The sequence below is a fragment of the Aquarana catesbeiana genome, linkage group LG05, assembly GCF_042186555.1.
Source record: "Aquarana catesbeiana isolate 2022-GZ linkage group LG05, ASM4218655v1, whole genome shotgun sequence".
NCBI classification, from domain to species: Eukaryota; Metazoa; Chordata; class Amphibia; order Anura; family Ranidae; genus Aquarana; species Aquarana catesbeiana.
This window is the reverse complement of record NC_133328.1, coordinates 67,674,658-67,699,781: the sequence shown is the minus strand read 5'-3', so window position 1 is coordinate 67,699,781 and position 25,124 is coordinate 67,674,658. Positions and strand designations below refer to the sequence as shown.

Sequence of the window (25,124 nt, the reverse complement as noted above, 5' to 3'; positions counted from 1 at the left end):
TTAATTGGGAATGGGCTGCTGTGCCCAAGCAAACGCTGCCCCACATACACTCATAGGTGTGAACCGAGCCTTAGTCTTTTTTTTTTTTTTTTTTAACAGAACAAGCTCTTCTGAAAATGTATCAGTTCAGAGAGTTGACAAATCATTTACCACTGACAGGGGTGCTTAAAATGAGCAGCTTTTAAATTTTCATGTAAAAAATGTATTCATGTAAATAATTAGTTTTCTTATTTTAGACTTTTTTCCCCCTTTACTGTAACCTATTGATCTAGCCAGCCGTGTTAAGTTTGTCAAAGAAAACGTTTGTCAAAGATTTCGTCAGCTGCATTTTTACAGTGATGAAAAACTAAATGAAAAGCACAGCACATTTTCGTCCGACGAAAACTAGGACGAAAATCAAATCCATTTTAATTAATGAACAGGCCAAAAATGTGAGTCAGGGACGTTTACCCTCGTGAACTAACTTCTGTTTTTTCACCAAGCTCCTCCTGCTTCCGCTCCTAGCAAGCAGGCGCACTATGACAAGACGACTGCCAGAGACCTGAGAGCAGCACTGTGCATTGCAGGTCAGCTAGGCTGAGGTCTCCCGAGTCGACCGCGCCGCCAGGTGCCCAGCCAGAGCACAGCAGTACAGTTGGGTACTACAATTACAGCACAGCAGGCTTGAGGCCTCCCCTTAGACCACCGTCCGTCCAGACTGAGCACTGTGTGAGCGCAACTGTGCATTACAGGCCTCCTCCGACCACTGGCAGTGGCATCCAGGGCACCGTCCAGCATTAGAGGCCTCCTCAGACCACCGTCCAGCATTAGAGGCCTCCTCAGACCACCGTCCAGCATTAGAGGCCTCCTCAGACCACCGTCCAGCATTAGAGGCCTCCTCAGACCACCGTCCAGCATTAGAGGCCTCCTCAGACCACCGTCCAGAATTAGAGGCCTCCTCAGACCACCGTCCAGAATTAGAGGCCTCCTCAGACCACCGTCCAGAATTAGAGGCCTCCTCAGACCACCGTCCAGAATTAGAGGCCTCCTCAGACCACCGTCCAGAATTAGAGGCCTCCTCAGACCACCGTCCAGAATTAGAGGCCTCCTCAGACCACCGTCCAGAATTAGAGGCCTCCTCAGACCACCGTCCAGAGCACTGTGTAGCATTATAGGCCTCTCTAAAATAGGACGACTAATATGGTACTAAAACTAAAAATGGCATTTTAGTCTAAGACTAATTAAAACTAAAGCACGTGCAGAAGAGTAAAATGGGACTTAAAAGCCATTTTAGTTCTGCCTAAAATTTTTTGCTGCCAAAATTAACACTGCTAGCCAATAAGTCTGTTTTTCAACAGAATAAACTGTCCTGCAGATGTAGCAGTTACAGGGTTGAGACAAACCCATTTACTACTGACAGGTGTGCTTACAATGATCAGCTTTTACTTCCTTATGTCAAATTTCCAAAAAGAAAAAAATGTTTTGCCTTAACCGATTTTAAAGTGTTAGCTGGCCTTAAAGGAGTTGTAAAGTCAGGTTTTTTATCTTAATGCATTAATTCTTAAGATGGACAACCTTCTGTGTGCAGCAGCCCCCAAATACTTACCTGAGCCCCATCTCTCTCCAGCGATGTCCATGAGCGTCTTGGCCGTCCGAGACTCTCCAGCCTGATTGGCTGAGACAGCAGCGGCGCCATTAGTTCCCGCTGCTGTTAAGGTCAGTCAGCCAATCAGGAGAGAGAGGGGGCCGGGCCGCAGCTCAGTCTCTGAATGGACACAGGGAGCTGTGACTCAGGTCGGGTGCCCCCACGGCAAGCTGCTTGCTGTGGGGGCACTGGATAGGAGGGAGGGGCCAGGAGCACAGAAGAGGCACCCGAGAAGAGGAGGATCAGGGCTGCTCTGTGCAAATCCACTGTACAGAGGTGGTAAGTATAACATGTTATTTTTATTACTTTAAAGTGATGGTCAAGTTTTTTGTTTTTTTTTAATAACAAACATGTTATACTTACCTGCTCTGTGCAGTGGTTTTGCACAGAGCAGCTCGGATCCTCCTCTTCTCGGGTCCCTCCACCGGCGCTCCTGGCTCCCCCCCCAATCGAGTGCCCCCCACAGCAAGCAGCTTGCAATTGGGGCACCCAAGCAGGTACACACCCGAGCTGCGGCTGCGTGTCCATTCACACATGGAGCCGTGACATGGCCATGGCCCTGCCCCCTCCATCTCCTGATTGGCTCACTGGCTGTGATTGACAGCAATGGGAGCCAATGGCTCTTGCTGCTGCCAAAAGCCAATCAGGATTGAAAGTCCCCAGAGAGACAAGGCTCTCGTGGGCATCGCTGGATTGAGAGGGGGCTCAAGCATTAGGGGGGCTGCTGCACACAGGTTTTTGCATTCCTTGCATGAAGGTAAAAAACCTTATGCTTTTACAACCACTTTAATCTGATAGTACACCTAACACTCCCCCCCCCCCCCCTCGACTGAAAATGCTGCTGTCCAAAGGTGCCCCTGTGCTCCTTCATCCAGAGTAGAAGCACTCTAATGCAGGTAGTGTGTTACTGAGCAGATCACCAGATGAACTCGGAGGAAGAAAAGCCATAAAAGAAAACTAATGCAGCCATCACATCCAATGACTGGTAAGCTGCAATAAATTACATTTTTGGTTTTAATATGGTTTTAACTAGGACTTAATACGCACATTAATATTTTAATACATACATGACCTTATTCAAGAAATACTTCATCCTCAAGTTAGTACTAATAGCAACCTATCAGAATTCACTTTGCTGAAGTCAGACCAGGTTAGAGTAGATTGTGAGTAGTTATTATAACCTACTGCATATAAGAGTGATCACTTAAGCACAAAAATAAGGGAGATGGATAAAATTAGTCTTTTTGGCCTGGAAATGCTTTAATGAAAGAAAAAAAAACAAAACAAAGTATTTCTTCGCAACAGGGTCAGCCAAGACGAAGTTTGATTTTGGCAGGGGTTTACTGTTCCCAAACTACAAAGCTGTGTTGGAATAGTAAACTTCAACAACCTCAGAATGACCCCCTCCCCCACAACGCAGCTATCTGTAAAGAAACAGAACCATTCTGCATATGATTACTGATGTCATGACACCACTGGCAGGATCCTTCCCGGAGGATTTCCTGGCTATGGAACAGACGCACTTCAAAGTGTTGACATGCTGTGAGCGGTGTCAGATAATTCAAGAGGCTGCACATAGATCTGTCCCCATGGTGGCCATATATGGTGTTTTGCATGACACAGCATTTCCAGATACTTGTTTCCATAGCACAATTTGTCACGGCACTTCAAAGTGGTGGGCAGAATAACAGAATGTCAACATCTGAGGACACTAACCTTGGCTTTCTCAATGACGTTTGCAAACTCTCCGACCCACAGGAAGCAATAGAGCGGGGAGATCAGCAGGAAACAGTCCCCACTGTTCAGGGAAGATGCTCGGGGCTCCACCAACCTCGACTGGACATGTCTACGTCCTGAAAAAAGCAAACCAGTATTTGATGTCAGTTTTGAATTTTTACATATTTGCTAGTAAATAAATGTATTTCATACACAGAGGGTAGGTGCTCTCTGATGGTTACCAGCAGTGTTGTCAGCATCCCCTGCACAACAAGGAATTGTGTGAAGAAAGAAGAAATTTGCACCATGTATGGCCCCTGCCTTACTGTTCTTCTGTCAGTCTCTCTGGTTATTTAAAATAAGTAGACTTTGGACTTGATTTACTAAAACTGGAGTGTGCAAAATCTGGTGCAGTTCTGCAGAGAAACCAATCAGGTTCCAGGGTTTTTTTTTTTTTTTTGGGCAAAGCTTAATGCACAGCTGCACCAGATTTTGCACTCTCCAATTTTAGTAAATCAACCCCAAAGTACTATTTTTAAATAAGCAGAGCAGACTGACAGAGGAACAGTAAGGCAGGCCATACATGGTGCAAATTTCTTCCTTTATTCGTACGATTCCCCCCCCATCAACACAGGCAGTGCTGACAGGGGAATCAGCAATTATCTTCTACCGGCGGGGGGAAGGGGGGGGGGGGGGCGGCGAAGATTAGGCTATAGGAGCCGCTAGCAGTAAACGCAAGAGAAACGGTCGGGCTGGTGGTACCCAAGTTGATCAATTTGGTATATTCAGCCTGCCCATTAACGGTTCGAAATTTGGTCGGTTCCTACTGAACCAGTTGAGATAATAACCGTGTATGGCCAGATTAAAGCAATATATCTATATACTAAGCAGATAAGGCTGACCCCACTACGTTTTTTAAAAATGTCAACATATGCAAGAATTATTACGATAATGCTGAAGTACTACCGTAGTATACTGATATAATTTTGTCATAACGGTTTTTCTTTTTATACAGCAGTTTTAATTACTGAAGTTCACATTTCAATAATCAGGTCATAAACATTATTGGAAAGCTGAAATCCATTAATAAAAGGGCCCCTTTATCCTAAACTTCTGCAAAATGTCAGTATACTTCTGGAGCTACCCTGGGCATGAGAGTAATCTATAGCCATCAAGATTGCACACTCTGCCCTTATTTGCCATGGGCGATGCAGGAAAAAGGTACATATTTTATTAACTTTTGTCCCTCACAGGTGTTTTAATTTTTTTTCTTGCTGTGTTTTGAGATTAGGAAGGGGCCTGTGCAGACTATTATTTTTTATGGCATTAAAATGCTAACTGCCTGCCTGTCAAGCGGTCTCTCAGTTTCAATACTTTAGGTTAATCAATCTGGAACAAGCAGATCAGAAGTTAGGACCTGCAGCAAATTTGTTCCAGGTTAGTAAATCAGAGTATGATAGCCAATGGCAGTTTACGTATTTCTCTTTTTTTCTGTTTAAATCAGCTGCCTAAAACATGCTTAAAATGCATAAGTAGATCAAAACATGTGAATGGCTTAAAAGGTGAACTCCAGGGGGAAGGGAAAATCCTCAGCACTGCAAAGGTAAATGCTTGTTTAGATCTAGGGGGCCTGCAAAAAACTGTTTTCTTTTCTTGATGATCCTTTTGCCACAGGCTCCCTCCAGGCTGCAAACCCCTACCCCCCCCCCGACCTAAATGAGTATTTAACCCTTGCATGCCAGAGGTTAGGGAGCAAGGGAGCAGTTTGTCTTTACCCAGCGATGGGCTTTAAGGCTGATAAAAACACTCGTGCGCCCCCTAAAATGGCTTTTTAAATTTTTTACATGTTGCGACCCAAGCCTTGCGTCTTCTTCAATGTAGAGGAGGGTGGTCTTTCTTCTGACGGTGATGTCCACATCACCGGTCACTTTTTATCACTCATGGTTTTCAAAGGTGGGTTTTTTTTTTCTTAAACTTGTTCTAGGTGGCATGAATTTGGGAAGGGATGGTAGGGTGAATGCACATGCCTGGATATGGACTTTAAAGAAGGGCTTACTTTTGTTAACTTTAAATGTTTGCAAAAGCAGTTTTATTTGAGAGAAAAACGGTTAGGTTAATTTGGTTGGTTGCAGGCTGGCTGACAAGTTGAGCTGGAAATTTTCTTTGGTTTTGTTTTACATGCAGTGCCCTTCTATGTGTTCATTGCCACTAAGGCCAGTTATAGGTGGGGGCAGTGGCCATTTGTACTGTCGGAATACTAGTGAGGGGACGCACTGGACACCTTTTCTGCCATAGTGCTATATGCTGCGTGTCCTGTGCCTTAAAGGAGGGTTGGGCTCCTTCCAGGCTCACCTGCCCTCTGCCTATCCATTATAACGCATGTGCTCCTACTATGACGGCTCTCAAAAATGTATAGTGTTAGGATTGCAGATAATAATGGGGTGCCTTGTCGCAGCTAATGCATGTATTTGCAAATGTGTGCAAACTAAACCCCTGTTTTTAATGCAAACTGTTAGGGTGATTCGGTTGATTGCAGGCTGGCTGACAAGTTGAGCTAGGAATCTTCTTTGGGTTTTGTTTTACGTGTTGCCCTTCCATGTGCTCCTTCCCAGTAAAGGCAGTTATAGGTGGGGGCAGTGGCCATTTGTTTGTATTATTTGAAAGAAAACCTGTTTTTCTATAGTAAGCACTAAAAATGAAACACCTCAAAGTGAACGCTTGTTAATAATAAACTGCAACACGGAACATATTGCAGAGATTTTATAAGATTGATTGCTGAACAGATGGAAATAGCCATCTACAAACAAAAATAAACAGGAACAAGAGTAAAATTGAACAACATGTTGCAGCATCCTTCACAAATTAAACAAAAAAAAAAAAGAAGTATAATACCTCTATCCTGTATAATAGGATTTTATTTCAGCTGTAATATTCCTAGCTATCTTATACGCAAAGTAAATCCAAGGTACTGACAACTTACAAAGTCATGGTGGAACTGATGATGGTTTGGGAAGTTGTGGTGAAGACAGTATGGGGTCATATTGACCAACCCAGAGGGTCTGTAATCGTAAAAAGGTTAAGATCCCCTGAATTAGGATATGCGTCACATTTAGACTGCAGTCAGCATGCAGATTCTGTGAAGCCAAGCAAAAGCAAATCTGAACATTAATACTAAAGCAAGACATGCAGCTGTAGGATTTTGCAGCCAGTTAATACCAAACACGTAATTACAGGAAAATGCTCTGTGGCAGTGTAGCTTAAATTGTTGACTCCAAATGGATATTATGTCATATACATACTGTACTTACTGCTTACCCAACATGGGTTGCCAATAATACCGGGCAACAGATTGCAGAAGTCTGCTACAACTAAGGCTATTACACTGTTTTTTGTGCATTTCCCAAACACTTGCATTTTAGCTTATTAAAAGTCTAAAATGCATCCAGCAAACAACTCCCTTGTACCGAACTGAACAGGGTTGCCACATACACCACGTACGCTACCTTGGATAAGTGGAAAAATAAGTGATTGGGCACAACTACAGTACTTGGAAAACAAATCTGCAGCCAACGGAAATGAAAATAGTAAATGCAGTAACACCCAGTCACATGTATTCCTAAATACGCCGAGAATGGCAGATAAGGAAATAACAGACTGTTCTCAGGCCAGGCCGAATGGCCTAGTCATCCGTTACGTACCTTTAATCTGTATTAACATAAGCTTCTTATAGGGCACAGCGCTGTTGTTCGAGTGTTGTTCTGTCAGGTTAACACTGCGTAAACTGACACTGCTGAAGTTTTCTTTGCTTGCCAGGCCAGCAAGAGCCACTTCGGAGAAGTTTGAGTTCTTAGACACTAAAAGAGAAAAAAAAGGTTATACTTTTGCTGTCCATTCTAAATATTCCAAAATCTCACCCAGAACTTCATTAGTCCAACGGGTCCACCCAAACCTGCTGGTGAACCTACTACACCACCAGCCAAATACTGGTTTCATCTTTTATACCATCTCACAGAAATACAAGTTCCAACATCCTTGTGAATTCAATTTTATGATAAACATTTTAAAAATACCCCAACTTCAAATTAAGCCCCCTTTGAGGGAGATTTACCACCCCTCTTAACCTTTTTAAAAGAGCTCAACTTCAGCCAAAACTTTTTTTTTTTTCTTACAGTGGGGAAGGTTTTGGACCTTTGTTGAGATGATTTCTCACTGCTACTTGTTTACCCATTGCAGAAACTCTCTCAGATCTCCAAATTTATTTTTGATCTAGAAAGGTTAAAACTACTTTTGGGAATTTAATTCTTGGATAAATTTCCATAATGGTTTTGTACATATTTGGACTTTTTTTTTTTTTTTTTTTTTTTAACTCAAGCAAATATAAAAACTGTTGCATTTTCAAATTTTGCATTCTCATTTTAAGCCAGCAAGCAAAGCTTTAGCTCCGTTTACCCTTTTTCCAGGTAACCTTTCTCACTGCAGTTTACAGAACCTAAACTCTCAAGTTGAAATTGACATACTGTACATGAGTGAATACCTCATTCTTTATCGAGGAGCTCAGTCATTTTAATCGGACAACCTACAAACTGCCTCAAACAAGCCAGCACCTAATGTGCTGGCTTGTTTGATTACCCATAGTGCTGTGAGAATCCTTTATCAGTATTAAAGTAATTAGACAACTACACTCTTGTCCTTAACGAGGGGTGAGAAAAAGGTCTTAAACAGCACCTATAAACAATACGCTCTAAGACTGTCCACCTTCCAATTACAGTATTCGGATTACTAAAATGCATTATTTGAATACTTAAGTTAGGCTGGCCATAGATGCTCGAATTTCGAAAGAATTTTCTTTTGAAAATCAGAAAACTTGTGCGTTTTGTGATCCGATGGTGCCACCATTGACTTTGAAATTCGGCCAACCAAGCCTTCAATTTCACCTCACATTGCTACAGAAAAGAATTTTCTTTTCCTGCAGATGCACATTTCTTTTTCAATTACATTGCTCGTACGATTCTCCCATCATTGATTAGAAAATAGTTTGTTTTTCAAAAAATTTCCAACATGTCTGATTACTCAAATTTAATTGCCGCTTGAAAATCAGCTGTTGCTGTAGCCCACTAATGGTGCGAAATACGAACGAAAGTTCTTTCGAAATTCGACCCATGTATGGCCTGCCTTAACCAAACAAAACACTTTTAACATTTGTAGAAAAAGAAAAAGAAAAAAAAAAATAAACACACCACCACATACTTTTTTCCACTTTCATTCGTTTGGACTCCATAAAGGCCACATTCAGCCTGGTTTCTGTATACTCCTGCAGGAGATCATCTCGAGCAGCGAGCATTCGCAGTGGGTTTCCAGAGGCCTGCACTCTGCGTACGGGTCTGACTGCACGTTTGTGTTCTGCGACAGTGGAAGTCAACCTGGGATCACATAAAAAGGGGAGAAAGGAGAGTCGCATGATGTTCAGTTCTGTACTCTATAGTTCCCCAACCTACTAAACTGCTTAACTATTTCATATAGAACATACTAACTTTCACAATACCTCTGACTTCATTTTAAAAATACCTTAAAATCAAGGTTTTCCCAAAAAGTGTGGATTTTACAGCTGTTATTGGAGGCAGAAAATTTCCCTCTCACTTAAGATTTATTTTCAGTTTGTCCCCAATGGGACAGAAGGCAAAAAAATAAACTGACAGGGGTTTTATGTCCTTCCCTATTCTAGCACAAAAAAAACAAAACAACAAAAAAACAAAACAAAAAAAAAACAAAAAAAAAAAAAAAAAAAAAAAAACACTTTTTGGCTATATATAAAAGCCCAACTCCATGTTTCTGTTACAGCTACATACAGTTTACAGCGCTGTGATTCTGCAGCAATATAGGGACTTTGTTCCATTCCTGAAACAAAACTGCCATTCACTGGAAGCTTCCTATTTTCTGAAAGGGTACAAGCCTTCCTCAGACTGGTGGACATCGTTGAGATCACCTACCTGCCTCTTCACCTCAGCCAATCAGAGGAAGCCTTGTAATTATTCAGAAAATACAAACCTTCTAAATGGCTGAGCAGCGTTCAGCCTGACTCAATTTTGTTCTAGGAACGAGACAAGAAGTCCCTATACTGCTGCAGGAACACAGCGCTGTATACTGTATGCGTCTGACGCTACATACAGTTAATATAATGCTAACAAGAACTGCAGCTGTTACTGAAGGTAGTTCTTTTGGACCAGCTTGGTCCAACTATATTAAAAAGGAGAAGTCCAGCCTAAGCTTGTTTGGCTGGGCTTCTCCTATGGGTCACAGGAGTGCACTTCTGTGACCCGTTTTCAGCAGAGAGTGGACTGAAGTCCGCTCTCTGCTGACGTCGTAGGATTCAGTCCAGGCACCGCCTCATCAAGATAATAAAGTCTGGATCCACCAGGTGCCTGGACTGACACCCATCTCAGGCTCGCTGAGAGCCGGAGATGGCCACTCCCCACCCCTCCCCAGCTCAGCGCTCCAGTGAGAGCTGCTGATTGACAGTCAGCAGCTCTCTGCTCGGGGAGCTGTGAGAACCGAGCCATTGGCAGTGTTCGATCGCTCTGTTCTCAGTGCAGAGGCGGCGGGGACAGATCCTGCATCCACCTAGGCAAGTATGAAGCTAGGGAAAAACAAAAAAAAAAACAAAACATACTTCTCTTTTAAAGTAACAGAAAACTGGAGTTAGGCTGTTTCGGGAGACTTCGTTCCCATATAAGCTCCCTTTTCCCTGCTTTTTGCCAGGAAAAAAAAAAAAAAAAAAAAACAAAAAAAACAAAAAAAAAAAAAAAAAAAAAAAAACTTATGTTTGCTCATTCATCAGCTCCTAGTATTAAAGAGGCTTGAGAAAGAGGTACACAACTCAAAATGTTTTGCCTCCTTCCGATGGACACCAACTAGGAACAGCCTGCAACCCCTTGCACGAAAAGGGGCAACCAGGAGAGCTGGACACTCTTGCTTAAATCAAGAATTCTACATTGGGTTCCCCTGCATATGTGACAGTCACAAGAATCTCTCTCTATTGCCCTATGGCATGGACAACAGCTGGACTGTCAACTTCTGGTCTGATGTGCACTGTACAAAGCTGTATAAATGTGAGTTGTCACCTTGTTCTTGTATCTAACAAAAGTCCTTCATTTTTTATTGAACAAGAAACCCTTCATATGGATTGGAAACGCTGAATCAAAGTGCTTTCATTTTTGTGAACTTTTGCCATCCAACACATATCTGCCACTATTACCCCATAGGCCTCCGAGGATACAGCCTACAAAGTACTGTACACCATTGCCATTCTTCCTCGGCTCTAGCTTCTAGCCTGTGGTCTAATATTGGGAAATATTTTCCATTTATGGTAAGGCATGAACTATACAGTCTAAATGACAGTCCATCAAGAAAGACTTGATTACACAGAGTGCTTGTAAACAGATTTGAAGCATGCTGCAGACTGCTCTACAAAGCCCCATTAGCCAGCAGAAAGCTTCTAGAGTGAAAACAAGCAATAAAACATAGATGACGTTTAATATCCATTATGCCAATTCCCCCTGGCTTTAGCAAGGAGAAAAACTGGTCTTCAGGAGCCACAGAGGCCATGTTTCTCATGAGAAGGCACATGTGTTCATGGGCTGACCCTTTACAGCCTCTTTGCTGGATTCTGCAGTTTTTTCAAAGGCTTTTTAAACTCGCTGTGAGGCGGTCACTTAACACACAAACTATATCTATATATAGATATATACACCGCTCTATGCGTGGAGATTGTCCTACAATGAATGAGGGTCCGATAGAGACTTTTGACAGATAAATTGAGATTGTGAGATGTATAGCCAACATAACCCACATTATAAAAAAACAAAAAAAATTAAAAAAAAAAAAACACAAAACACTTGTCAATAAATGGTGTATTCACATGCTGTTCATACATACTCAGTCACTAGGAGATTCATTTTCTATACGCTGCAAAAAACCTGGTTGATCCTGCTGCTCTATCTCCCCCTTCTGTCCATGCCCCCAATTCAGTTAGGGATTTTGCAGAGCAGTATTGGCAGCTCTGCACATGCTCAGTTTGAGTTATTTTCAATGCTGAGAATTTCCTCCCTTCTCCTCCATCCCCACTAACCAGCTAAACACAATGGGGGTGGGTATTACATGTAGATTAATGGTGGCTTCACCTCCCTGTTATTTTAAGACACAGGCTGGAGAGGTGTGACAGCCTGTGATTGGCAGAAATCCACCCACACCATGCCATTTCCACAAAATATTTGATTTCAAACATATATTTGTATGTCAATTTAAAACAGTTTATTGATATTATTTATTTTTACTCTGTATTCCAAAGGCTGTTTTTCTCATTTTGAACATGTGACCAGCAGCAGAGGACTAAACGCTTCTCCTGCTTATGGTTTCCCTGCAGACTGGCTGGGAGATATCTGGGTTATGTGACAGCGGTATAGCGATTAGGAAAAAAGAGTAATTACAGTGCCATCAACCATATACAGAAATAGAAGGGACAATGTAAACTAAACAGTGTGTGTTTAGTATCACTTTAAATCTGCAAACACTAAAAATGTCACACCAGATTTATATTTGCTATGCAGAACTGCACATTCGTGTATTTTAATGGTCACCGCCTGGCTGGTATTTTGGTTGAATTGGGCTTTTTGTTAATGCAATTAAAAGGAAAGAGACCCAAAGGCTGGTCAATCCTTAGGCCTCCTTCACACAGGTGGCAGGGGAGAAGTAAGAGCAGGCAGTTGAGTCGTGGTTTTACCTCCCCCCATAAAGTCCTCAATACAGTCAGGATGGGGCTGTTCATAAGCCATGGCCCAAAATGTTTCAAGTTGACAGGCGGCAGTGCCTGTCAGACATGGATATTAAAATTTGACATACAAGCGATCCACCGCAGATCACTTTTCAGGGAATGGGCTAGTTTGAATCTAGCCTTAGCATATTCCAAACCAAAAATGCTTTTCTTCTAATTCCGGATAGAGTGAGGAAGGACTGTAAATTTTTACAGCTATCCAGGGCTCTGTTAGAGGAATTTACCTTCACCATCCTTACCCCACTTTGCTAAAGAAAAACTATTTCTGTTGGGAGAATTACCCTCACTTTGTCTGAAAAAACACTGGCACCAAGACAGGAAAGTGAGGATAAACCTCTCCAACAAAACCTTAGATAGCAGTAAAAACCTGACAGGGTTTGGCTTGACATACACTTTAAAAGCTTGCATCTGTTGCTTTTGAGATGGTCACAAGTATCAGTCAGACTGCAAAACTAAAACCATGAAGGAATACAAATGGACCACCACTATGCTGACTGGCAACTTTCAGAAATATGTGGTTTTGTAATTATAGGAAATTAATGTATAAAAGGCATGCATCTGGCTGTGAACATATGTGCTCCAAGCCACATGGGGGAAGATGAGGGATGATGATATAAGGGAATAAAGAAACAAAAAAGGTACAGCCATAGAAGACCCATGGGTCAGGAAAGCATGGGAAAGTCAGGATGACGACTGAGAAAACACGACTACACAGCCAGTGTGGGTATTATTACACCAGCATGGCAGCTCCTAATGTAAACAAGCTACACCGGGCTACTTTTCAGAGCCCTGAGCTGGGACATTCTTCCGAGGTTGCAGTCATTTCAGAAAGACATGGTCATAAAAATTGCATCACAGATTTATTAATATAGAAAGAACATGCACACAACTAACTTGCTTCACACGTTTATCATTATTTAGGGAATCTGTACAAAAGATAAATATGTGGATGTCAGCACCTCAGGAAATGCAGGTTTCCCAGCTGTGCATTTGAGCCACTGATCAGGAACAAGCATGGAACAAGTGCAGAGTAAGGTCAGAACATCTGATCTGCACACTTTTCACAGGTCAGGGTTCTAAAAGCATAAAGCCAATGGATCAGCATAACAGCCAGGTAACTAGCATTTTCAGAATAAGGTAAGCAACTGAGGTAGTCTCTCTCTTTGCACTAGTTTTTTTTATGAAGGATTACATCCATCAACTACCTAAATATACAGCTTGAGAAATACCAGAAATCAGGAGCCCAATGTTCTTAATTTGCACTGGTGTGTAATGTTTGATCCACGGAGGTTCATTACTTCAAGACGAACTTACAAAATGATTTATAGAATTATTTATTTTTCACTAGTTTATCCTTGCCAGGTAACCAACAGTTGATCTTCTATGTAAAAATCAAAAATCACTCAGTGGGAGCAGAAAAGTGCAAAACACCCCAATCAGCCATCTTTTTAGGAGCACTGACAGGTTAAGTGAATAACACCAATTATCTCATTATAATGAGATCAAAAAGTCGGTGGGATAAAAGTCAGTGGGATATATTAGGAAGCACATAAACATGTCTTTGAAGATATGTTTAAAGCAGAAAAAATAAGAATCGCAGTTTGTTGCATAGCCGCAAATCAGTCAGGGTACACATGCTGACCTTTGTCCACAGCCAAAAGCACCTACAATGGGCACGGGAGCATCAGAACTGGACCACAGAGCAATGGAAGAAGGTAACCTGATCTGATGAATCATATTTTCTTTTACATCACGTGGATGACCAGATGTGTGTGCGTTTCTTACCTGGGGAAGACATGGTACCAGGATGCACTCTGGGAAGAAGGCAAGCTGGTGGAGGGAGTGTGATGCTGTGGACAATGGTCTGCTGGGAAACCTTGGTCCTGCCATTCATGAGGATAATTACTTTGACACGTACCACATACTTAAACAAGGTTGCTGACCACGTACACCCCTTCATGGAAACGGTAATCCCTAATGGCATTGGCCTCTTTCAGCAGGATAATGCACCATGCCACATTGCAAAAACGGTTCAAGAATAGTTTGAGGAACACAACGAATTCAAAGTACTGACTTGGCCTCCAAATTCTCCAGATCTCAATGCAATCAAGCATCGATGGGATGTGCTGAAAAACGGTACGAACCGTGGAGCCCCCCCATCACAACTTATAGCACTTAGAATCTAGTGGCACCCATGCCTCGATGGGTAAAGGCCGTTTTGGCAATAAAAGGTGGACCTACTCAATATTAGGTGGGTGGTCAAAGAGTTATGGCTGGTGTGTGTGTATTTACATAAACATACACACACATTTGTTAAGACAGCATAATGATATACATACACAAGTCTTTACATAACTGTCAGTTCACACATGTACCAATCACTTCAAGAAGCCATGTTGAACTGTAAAGTTTAACAATCCAGGTCATCATCTATTATGTTTCACTTTTATCAGAAAAGAAGACTGCTGATTTGTTGCTATGATCTACTACTGATTGCCTTAGTTGTTCAGTGCATGATTCTGTATGGAGGACACAAGTTTGACAGTAATAAGGATAACTACTCACTTTGGTTCCTCAGAACTAAACAGGATATCAAAGTCATCATCAAAATTAATGTCCACAGGACTGGACGGGATCTCAACTGGACGGTAAAACCTGGAGAATGTCTCATCATCCAGCTTCATCACTTCTTTCACAGATTTACTGGTGACCGACAGCGTTGTGTCCTGAAGACCTCCAACTGATCAGATATACACAAAATTAGTGCAAAAAGATAACCACAGGCAAACAGAAGAGAAAATAGGGATGCTCAGTCAGGGGGCAAATCCAAACTAGACTTTCACAGAAAAAGCTACATGATTCCATAACTTCAGTTGTCCATGCTTCACCCTACATCTACAAGTCAATTTTACATGCTGCTTTTATTTCAAGGCACAATCTGCGTTCATTTAATTTGAGATACAACAGAGTGACAAACATTTAACAGTGTCAGGGTGCCAACAATCACACGGTCATAGATTACCAGGTAAAAGCTGTTAGGTGTATACTACTCTCTGGTATTGTACAGAGACAGCAGTGCAAGTCTCCCTCTTCAAAGGGTTTATCAGCATTCACCATCTCTGCAGACTCCCGAATAGCAGATTTTAAAGCTCAATGCTGCTCCAAATATAGTATTCTACTTTTTTCTCTATTACTAGGTTTGGGACAAAGTGAGAGGGACATGTACAAAATAAGCTTCACCCCACACCCACAAGGGATAGTGAGACATTTTAGGCAAAAGAAAAAAACAAAACAAACAAACCACGCTTTATTATCAGTTTTGCAGATTCAACAAGACAGTGTATTACGAACGCACAGTAAATTACAATCACTTTACACCAACACTCACCTTTGTTGTGCAGTCTGCCCAAAAAGGATTCAAGTTTATCCAACTTCCTATCAGACTCCAATTGCAGGTCAGGCTTGGCCTCAATTTCTAGAAAGAGTGAAGCAGAATATTAGGTCATTGCTTTGCTCCCTTCCCAGCACAAACTCAAAATGGAGAAGAGCACCTATCCAAACGAACTGGCTCATCCATGCTGGAGGTGTTCTATAATATTGCATAGTAAAACATTCTACATAAACCCAACCCTATACCAACACCATTGTGATAGTGATGTTTAAAATGCATTTGTCTGTCATGCTCGACATATTTAAAAAGTTCATAGCATAAAAAATCCAACCCTGCTACAAAGATCCTGCCTGCACATGCCAAGCCCCAGGTGCTGGCTTACCAGATGGTTCAATCATTAATGACAACTACTTTTCTGTTTTTGATATTTAAAAGCTGGCCTTAAAAAACAAAGTACATTGAAAAGCTGTAGTAACATGTTACCTGAGGACTTTCAATTTTTACCTTGGAATAAAAAAAAAAAAAAAAATTTTGGTACCCCGCTTATGACTGGTCACATGATCAATGCTATAGCATGATTTACTTTGCTTTTCCGAAAAAGTTAACTACAGTTGATCCCACCCAACTGTGTATCTCATAACTGTAACCGGTCAAATATTTTCTAAGACTTTGATCACATTTATACACCTTAGGTTGCATTCACACCTAAGCGGCATGGAAACACGGGCAGAAAAGTGCATTTCTAAAAACTACAGCAAATACGTGTCGCGCTTATGATGCCATTCCTTAAATGGCACGCCAAATTCAGGTAGCAGTTGTGTGTTTTGTCTTGAGGCCAAATGCACTTGGCTCAGTTTCGCAATTTTTTTTACACATTTCATTACATTATTTTACATACAGATTAGTATACAGTGAAACCTTGGTTTGCAAGCATAATTCGATCTAGAAGCATGCTTGTAATTCAAAGCACTCTTCAAAGCGAATTTCCCCATAGGAAATAATGGAAACTCCGATGATTCGTTCCACAATCATTTATTCATATAAAAATGATTACAGCAAAAAAACAAAACAAAAAAACAAACAAAAAAAAAAAACAGTATAAAAAGTGTACTGTAATCAGAAAACAAATAAAACTGCACTTCAAAATACAGTACTGTACAGTATTGGGAATACTGTACCTCTGTGTTACAAAAGCTTTAAAGAGTAAGTAAAGCCTCAAAAAAAAAAAATACACCCTGCAAGACAAAAGCATAATGAGCTAGTATGCATACTAGCTCATTATAAATTACTTACCTGAGATCGAAGCCCCCGCATCGGCCCTCGTTCGCCTCCTCCGACGCCATCTATCCCGGAGTGACTTCCGAGTATCTTGGCTCTGGTGCTCTGACTGGCCGGAGCCGCGATTACATCACTCCCGCGCATGCACGCTGGTGCCACCACTAACGGCATGATCGCCGTAGAGAGACCGGTGCCGCTATTTCTGCAAATATCTCCTAAACCTTTTAGGTTTGGGAGATATTTCTTGCACCTACAGGTAAGCCTTAATCTAGGCTTACCTGTAGGTTAAAGTGGTTGTAATGGGTTTACAGCCACTTTTAGGTAAAAAAAAAAAAAAAAAGAGAATGTCCACAGTGACAATGTTAAGGAGTCTGGTGCTCACCTATTTAAAGCTGCTGTGTATACTGTATGTAGAGTAAAGCTGCTGGTGTACACAGCTCTGCATGTGGCCAGAGGTTGGTGCTCATCTATTTAAAGCCGCTCTTTATACAGTACAGTATGTTCAGTAAAGCTGCTGGTGTACAGTACAACGCTGTATGTGGCCACAGGTTCAGCTCACAGCGCTTCCTAGAGAAAATCGGGAACTGTTGACATCACTTCACGGTACACCCGCTCCTGCTGGGAGTGTCTGAGTGTCTCCAGGAAGCTCTGGGAGCCACCATCGCCTGCAAATCTCTGGCCACCTTCAAAGCTGTATTGTATGCTGTACACCAGCAGCTTCACTGTACATATACACAACGGCTTTACGTGGATGAGCAGCAGACGACTCCTTCACATTGTGAGGGTAATTTTTATTTTATGTAAAAAAAAAAAAAACGCTCGTATATCAAGACCGCGCTCGAAGATCAAGGCAATTAAAAAAAAAAAAAAAAAAGTTGCTCGTCTTTCAAAACACTCATAAACCACGTTACTCGTAAACCAAGATTTCACTGTAATATGTTCTGGCTTATATGTATATTAAGGGTCCTACTTAACTACTGAGAATACAGAATAAGCCACATTAGGGTTGATTTACTAAAACTAGAGAGTGCAAAATCTGGGGCAGTTCTGCATAGATACCAATCGGCTTCCATTTTTTTTTTTTTTTTTCTCTGTCAAAGCTTAATTGAACAAGCTAAAGTTAGAAGCTGATTGGTTTCTATGCAGAGCTGCACCAGATTTTCCACTCTACAGTTTTAGTAAATCAAACCCCATAAAGTCTATTTTTAGAAAATTTGAGCAGACAGACTAGAAATGAGAGCAAAGAACAATAAAAAAAAATCACTAGTAGAGATTGCACGTTTAAAACACATTAATATGGTTACATCAATAATTACAATTTTAACATTAATACACAATCGTGGTTCATGTTGAGATATGCTATTTACCTAAAAAGCTTTTGTGAAAAGACAATATAGGAAAAGACCTTCACTCTAAATTCCTCTGTTCTGCAGTTCAGCGTTTCCATTTCAGAAAACCATAAAGGTCAGGAAACCATTTCTACCTCTGGACTCCAGATGGAGCTAGGTCATTATGAAAGTGTTACACCAAGCAAAACAGCACAAATCTAGCCAAATATCCCACGGCGCTTGGAAACGGGATCATAGACAAAGCCAAAGTGTATGACATGGATGCAGAAACCGCAAAACTGAAAAGTCCACTGCTTAGAAAGCTCACAACTTGTACAAGATTAAGAACTACGTCTTTAATGTGCAACATTTTCACTCTTTACAAACGAAACAACTGTGACTGTATGTACTCTTTAGGGCCCATTCACATAAGAAGCCCTTATAGTGCAGATATATGGACATTCAGAGGTGTTTTGTAGCATCATCAAGCATTCAGAGGCAAATTGTGGTTTCTGGGCACTGAACTTTGTTCGAGCTTATAGACGCATTCACAATGATTTTCAAGTTGTAAGCATTTTATATTCACTACAATAGCAGGTGAACATGCATGAATATCCTATAAAAAAATTCTGCCTATAAATGTCCCATGGTTGGTGCTGTTAGGAGATGGAATGCACCCACAGCGGATTAATGACACCTTGCAGCCAAGACTGAATTTCAAACTAGAAACCTATTAAAAACGGGTGCTCTTTTGTGCTGTGGATTATTATGTACACTGTAGTCACACCAGGAAAATGCTGCAGGCAAGAAATTTTACAAAAACCTTAAAAGCCCATTCACAGCAGTGTGAATATTGTGTGATGCATTTTGATGCTATTTATTTTGAAAAGCTCCACATCGCATCTACATACACTTTGTAGCACACAACAATGCAGAGACGTGCTGAAAAAAAAAAAAAATTTGCCTGCCCATTTTTATTGGGTTGCAATCAGTTTTAATTTTGACATCAAATTTCGATTTTGTTTTAGTTATAGTCTTTTGACTAAAATGCCCTTTTAGTTTTAGTTATATTTTAGTAATCTGAACTGTTTTAGTTGTATTTTAGTCGACTAAAATCTAATGGGTTTAGTTAAATTCAAAACCATTATTTAAGCAAATCTCTAGAATTGCCAAACTCATTATATACTCCCTGGAGTAAAAAAATCAAAGAAATTGTTTCTGGTTCGAACATGCACTACAGACACAGATTCAGCCGTTGTGATATATCACGTCTTTATAAATAAAACCAAGTTTCATATACAAATATATTGCTTTTTGACAAGCAGAAGTACAACTTGAAAATATAAAAAACCCACAAATCATCAGTGCCCCGATTACAGTAAAGCTCCCAGTAACACCAGTGCCCATCATTGACACCAATTAGTGATGCCAGTCACTGCTGCCTTTCAGTGCCCACCCATCAGTGATGTCCATCATTTCCGCATATTAGTGCCTCCTCATCAGTGCCACCTCATCAGCACCACCTCATCAGCGCACATCAGTGAAGGAGAAAAATTACTTATTTACAAAATTTTACTGACAGAAATTAAGAAAAAATTTTTTTCAATATCTTCAGTCTTTTTTAGTAAAAAATAAAAAACCCAGCATAACCCCATCAAAAGAAAGCTCTATTTGTGTGAAGCAAATGAGAATTTTGTTTGGGTACAGTGTTGCATGACTGCGCAATTGTCATTCAAAGTGCGATAGCGCTGAAAGCTGAAAAATAGCCTGGGCAGGAAGGGGGTGAAAGTGCCCTGTAGGCAAGTGGTTGAATATTAAGAAAAAAAGAAAAAGAAAATCTTTTCTTAATTTTTTTATTCTTTTAGCACCTTAGTAGTTGCCCCCTACTTCTTATGTGGTAGTGCAGTATTAATTTTGACGTCAAATTTCAATCTAGTTTTAGTCATAGTCTTGACTAAAATGCCATTTTAGTTTTAATTTAGTCAATACAAATATTTCAGTGGACAAAATTAACACTGGTTGCAGTACTTTGGCAGCCCATTACTGGATGATTGCTTAACACAATGCAACTTACCTTGTAAAAGATCTATCATCATTTTTATTTTACAGTTATGTTCCCTATGTGGAAAAAGTGCATGTAGTACTTTGTCCCATGTTTGCAAGTGCTTTCTAATCCAAGTTATGAGGTCTGATCTGTCCCTTGCCCTTTCTCTATCCTCCTCTTGCTTGCCTTGGGAAAGTGATCACAGCTAGGATAAAGCTGCAGCTATGAATCAGCTGTCCTTTCATAGCTGTTGTCAGACTGGCTGTGGCAGGAAGGGAGGGGGACAGGTCAAACCGTATAACTAGGGTTAGAAAACACTAAAGCCCCTTACACACGGGGCAGGCTCTGTTGGAGTCTGCCTGCTTAGCGGGGAATCTGTCCGCTGATCAGGCAGATGACTGGTCCGTGTCTGCTTCACTTATGCAGAGCAGACACAGCCCACTCTCATCTATGGGTAGTCAGATGTAAACGGACCGCCTGTTCGTTTACACCCGACTGTCATCCGATTCACCAGACGGATAGGGAACAGATAACTATCTGTCTGTTTTCAGTGGATAGGATCGGATCAGATGAGATGAGATGACGCAACAGTCAAGTAAAACAAAATCCCCAGTATTGCCATTCATACCCGCAAGCCATGGATGTTCAATAACATCTTAAGGAACATCCAAGGTAAATGCCGAGAGATGTAATAAGGTAGACAATTGATTACAATGATTTGCAGCAGCACCCAATCCATGCGAGTCGCATGACTAATTGTGAGCCTGATCATGACACAATGGCACCAAGTATTTTACGTACCTTCGGCAGGTTTGGAAACAGCATTTGTAGATTTTGGTTTAAGAGCTACAGGTGATGCGACAGGCGTTAGAGCTGTAGGCGAAGCCAAGCCTAAATGAAAATACATACACACTATTACAACAAAACTGCATCTTATTATAGGCTAGCCAAAACACATTCTTTTATATCTATTACATTGAATGCATACATATACAGCCATACCATTATGACCACCCAGTTAATATTGAGTAGGTAAACCAGTTGCCATCAAAACAGTCCTGACCTGTCATTGGCTCCACTAGACCTCTGACAGTATGCTGTGGTATCTGGCACCAAGCCTTCAGTAGCAAGATTAAGTCCTCTAAGTCACACTGCTTCGCAGGCTTGCCTTTGTCATATAGTACATCCTGGTGCCATCTTTTCCACAGGTAAAATGATGCACATGCACTCAGCCATCCACATGATGTAACAATAAATGCAACTCATCAGATCAGGCCACCACCTTCCATTTCTCAGTTATGATGCTCATGTGCCCATTGCAGGCGCTTTTGGCTGTGGACACGGGTCAGCATGAGTACCCTGACTGGCTACGCAGCCCCATACACAGCAAACTGACACACTGAAATTTGACACCTTTCTATCGGAACCAGCATGAACTTTTTCAGCAATTTGAGTTACAGTAGCTTTTCTAATGGATCAGACTACACAGGCCAGCCTTTGTTCCCCATGTGCATCATGAGTCTTGTCCACCCATGAACCTGTCGCTAGTTTGCTTTCCTTGGACCACTTTTGGTGGGTCTTGACCACTGCCGACCAGGAACACTATACAGTAACTTAGCCCTTGTCAAAGATGCTCATATCTTTACACTTGCCCATTTTTGTTGCTTTCAACATATCAACTTGGGTGGCATCATCTGCATTTGTAGGCTAATATATACCACCCACTTTCAGATACCATTGTAACAAGATATTCAATATTATGCACTTTACCTGTCAGTGGTCATAATGTTAAGGCTGATCTGTGCGTTTATACAACTGTAAATTACATTTTTTGATTTAAAGAGCTTACCCTGTAACTGCAGACCATCACACCCAAACTATGACACAGACATCATACAGCAACATGCTCGGGACACAAACCTTTTTTAACCATGCGCCCAGCAACAGTGAACTGAGTCGAGTCATTGGCAGCACCTAGTCCTTTCGACTTCCAGGCCTCTTCTCTCACTGTGATCTGCTGCTTTCTTTCTTCAATGCTCATGTGCAACCCACCAGAAGTCACTCTTTGCTTTAAAAAAACAAAAACAAAAAAAGTCAATAAATCTGTTAAAGCAAAATGGCTCCAACCAAAGGAAAACTATAAATCCAGAACTTTTTTTAAAGACAAAAAGGATGTTTAAAGCAGAACTAAAGCCTTCTATTCTTTAAAGCCAAGCAAGCTGCCATTTTAGCCTCTGTATGATCTGCAGTTGAAAGAGCTGCACGTGGTCTGTTATGATACCAGCTAATTGAAGGCTTGGGGGGTTTGGTTGAGAGCACACGCAACTGTTAGTTTTTTACAGCATGCCTTGAATGTACAGTAACCATTTTCGGAAATCTTTAAATCGATGGGTTTAGTTCCACTTTAAAAGTTGCAAAAGTAAACAATGGTCCCTTTATTCATATACTGATATACAGTACGCATTTATGATCACATACTGCCCTATATAACGGAGAAGAGCAATGGTAACATGCATAAGAATATAGCAACCAATCGCCTTTCTTCCTTTCTTGCCAACTGTAGGAAGTTGGTGAGAATGGCAGGCGAGTGTGGTGGGGAAGTTCTGGAGGAAAGGATCAGACATGGATCATCTCTCCATGGATTTGCTGCCCGAAATGATATCTTTCACACTGGGGCCGCAGTTGCGCTTTAGCACTGTTTAAGCAGCTCTTTTAGGCCACTAGTGGGGCGCTTTTAACCCCAAAGAAGGCGTTAAAAACTCTTGTGTTGCGAGGCTTTAGAAGCACTGCCCATTCATTGCAAACCGCCCCAAAGATGCTGCTTGCAGGACTTTTACGAACGTCTCGCAAGCGCGCCGCCCGGGTGTGAAAGCACCCATTGCAATGTATGGGAGGCAGTTTTCAGGTGTTTTACAGGCACTATTTCTAGTGCTAAAACACCTGAAAACTGCCTCCGTGTGAAAGTGGTCTTAAACATACAGTAAGGCCGTGACCTAAGTTACGTCTTAAAAAAAAAAAAGGATCCATGGGCCTGATTGGATTGTAGAGGGTGAGGGAGAAAATGTGTGTTTTCTTTGTACACAAGACACATGTCCACATTTTGAAACCGGTCAGTGGCGTTTCCATCTATGGAAATAAAGGTGTTTTATATGCATCATGTCATTTAATCCATGATTTTCTTTTAAGACAGCTGGCAAGGTTTGTCTGAAAATTGATTGGCTACTTGGGTTTGAGCATCATTGCGCCATTGTTACAAAAAAAATGCCTGGATTGTAGAAAGAACAGAAGCAATATCCTGAAAGTTGCTCAAAGTTTATACTGTATATTTTAGCACAACTTTTTTCTGAGAGATAGGTCTCATCCAATGATAAATCCTCCCACTTTATTTCCCATTTTTGCAGACATTGGTATAGATTATGGCCTTCTATCAACATGAAATTTACACCCAACATTGTTTTTCACAAGGTCGAAATATTTTACTTTAGAGTTCCAATGAAATGAACTCGGTCTCTGGAATAAAAACTTGTAAATTCAGCCAGCCTGTAAAAAGGAGACCTAATACTTGCCTGTCCAACCACCAATTCTTGACCTTTTTAAGAGCAAGGGCTTGCTGAAGAAACTTAAGCATCGGACACAATGGGTGAACATTTGAGCTGCTTTTTTATCCCATACATGCCAATGGGAATGCAAAAACTCAGAAGCAACTCAAAATCAATTCTTGTGCAGCTCAAAGGCAAATTCAAAGCAACTCGAGAGCACCCAAAAGTATTCAGCATTTCACTTGCTTCAGATTCACGCCTGTGTACACGAGCCCTGCGTTTCTTCACCAATACCCAAAACTACAGACGGCAAATTCCGCCAGAAAGTAGCGTTTTTCGGAGGTGGCCACCAAAGGCAGTCTGCAGGTTTCTTTTTTGAAAGGTCTAACTTTAGACATGTCTAATATTTTAGCACAGTAGACTGATCAAGCTGCCGACCATATTTGAAACAGACAAATGCAGACGCTCCCATGCTGTCAAAGACACTGAAAGGCTCCAACTGACATAGGGAGATGATAACCACAACAGGAAGAAAGCATCCCTGGTATTCTACTTCACAAAAAGAAAACATCTGTGTAATTTTATAGGAAACTGTCTGAAAGCATCCAAGATCTAGTGTACAAGACGTTCTGCAGCCTCAGTAATGTATATTTGCAGTGCCTGTAATCTATGCACAGTGGGATGATTATAGGAAGAGACGTAGAGTCAGAACCCATATTGGTCTGGTTTCATCTGTCTGATGAAAATCTTTTTTTATATATAAACTAAAGCTCTATTTTACATTTATGTTCCAATACACACAGCCATTCTAAAGGGCTCATATACAATACATTGCAGATTTGACATACAATACCTAGGAGACAAAGAAGTGATGTCCGGAGCAAGTAGATGCTTCTGTTCACCTTTTGCTTTGCAGTGAAAAAATTATAGGTGGAATAGAAGTTTCTATGGGTAATATTGATTTACTTTCCAGTCAGTTGTTAAAGCCTATCAGCATGCTCCTTATCAGGATAGAATCTGATTGGCAGCTTGTGCTGCAGCTTTCTCTCCTTTTTTGAGCTCTGCTGTAGGCAAAAACCAGGTCAAGTTCACATACTTACAGTGGTTGAATTTAAACACATGTATGAAATATACAGAACTGCCTTAATTTGTGTCATTTATATCGCTCTATAATTTGGCTTTAGGAATTTGTATTTGTGGACAGTGACTTTCACTGGCTCTGGCAAGTAGGCAGAGTTTGGAATCACTGGGGTCATCGAGGAATAAGAAGAGAATTCAACCTACCGGCATCTACCCAATACTAGAACCTCAGTCTTGGGTAGGCAGGCCACAGCTGAATAATGGAAACCTTAAAAGTTCTATTTACAGATGCATGTA

At 41.2% G+C, this 25,124-nt stretch overlaps 1 protein-coding gene across 1 annotated transcript in view; it reads right to left on the bottom strand.

The window, feature by feature from the left end:
- Window positions 1-25,124, bottom strand: part of SVIL (supervillin) — a gene marked incomplete in the record, with an annotated part of 193,364 nt that overhangs the window by 39,584 nt on the left and 128,656 nt on the right. The window contains 7 exon segments of the mRNA XM_073629849.1: window positions 3,341-3,477; window positions 7,039-7,194; window positions 8,588-8,760; window positions 14,733-14,907; window positions 15,556-15,642; window positions 21,010-21,099; window positions 22,129-22,276. Coding sequence (XP_073485950.1) covers window positions 3,341-3,477; window positions 7,039-7,194; window positions 8,588-8,760; window positions 14,733-14,907; window positions 15,556-15,642; window positions 21,010-21,099; window positions 22,129-22,276 — 966 coding nt within the window.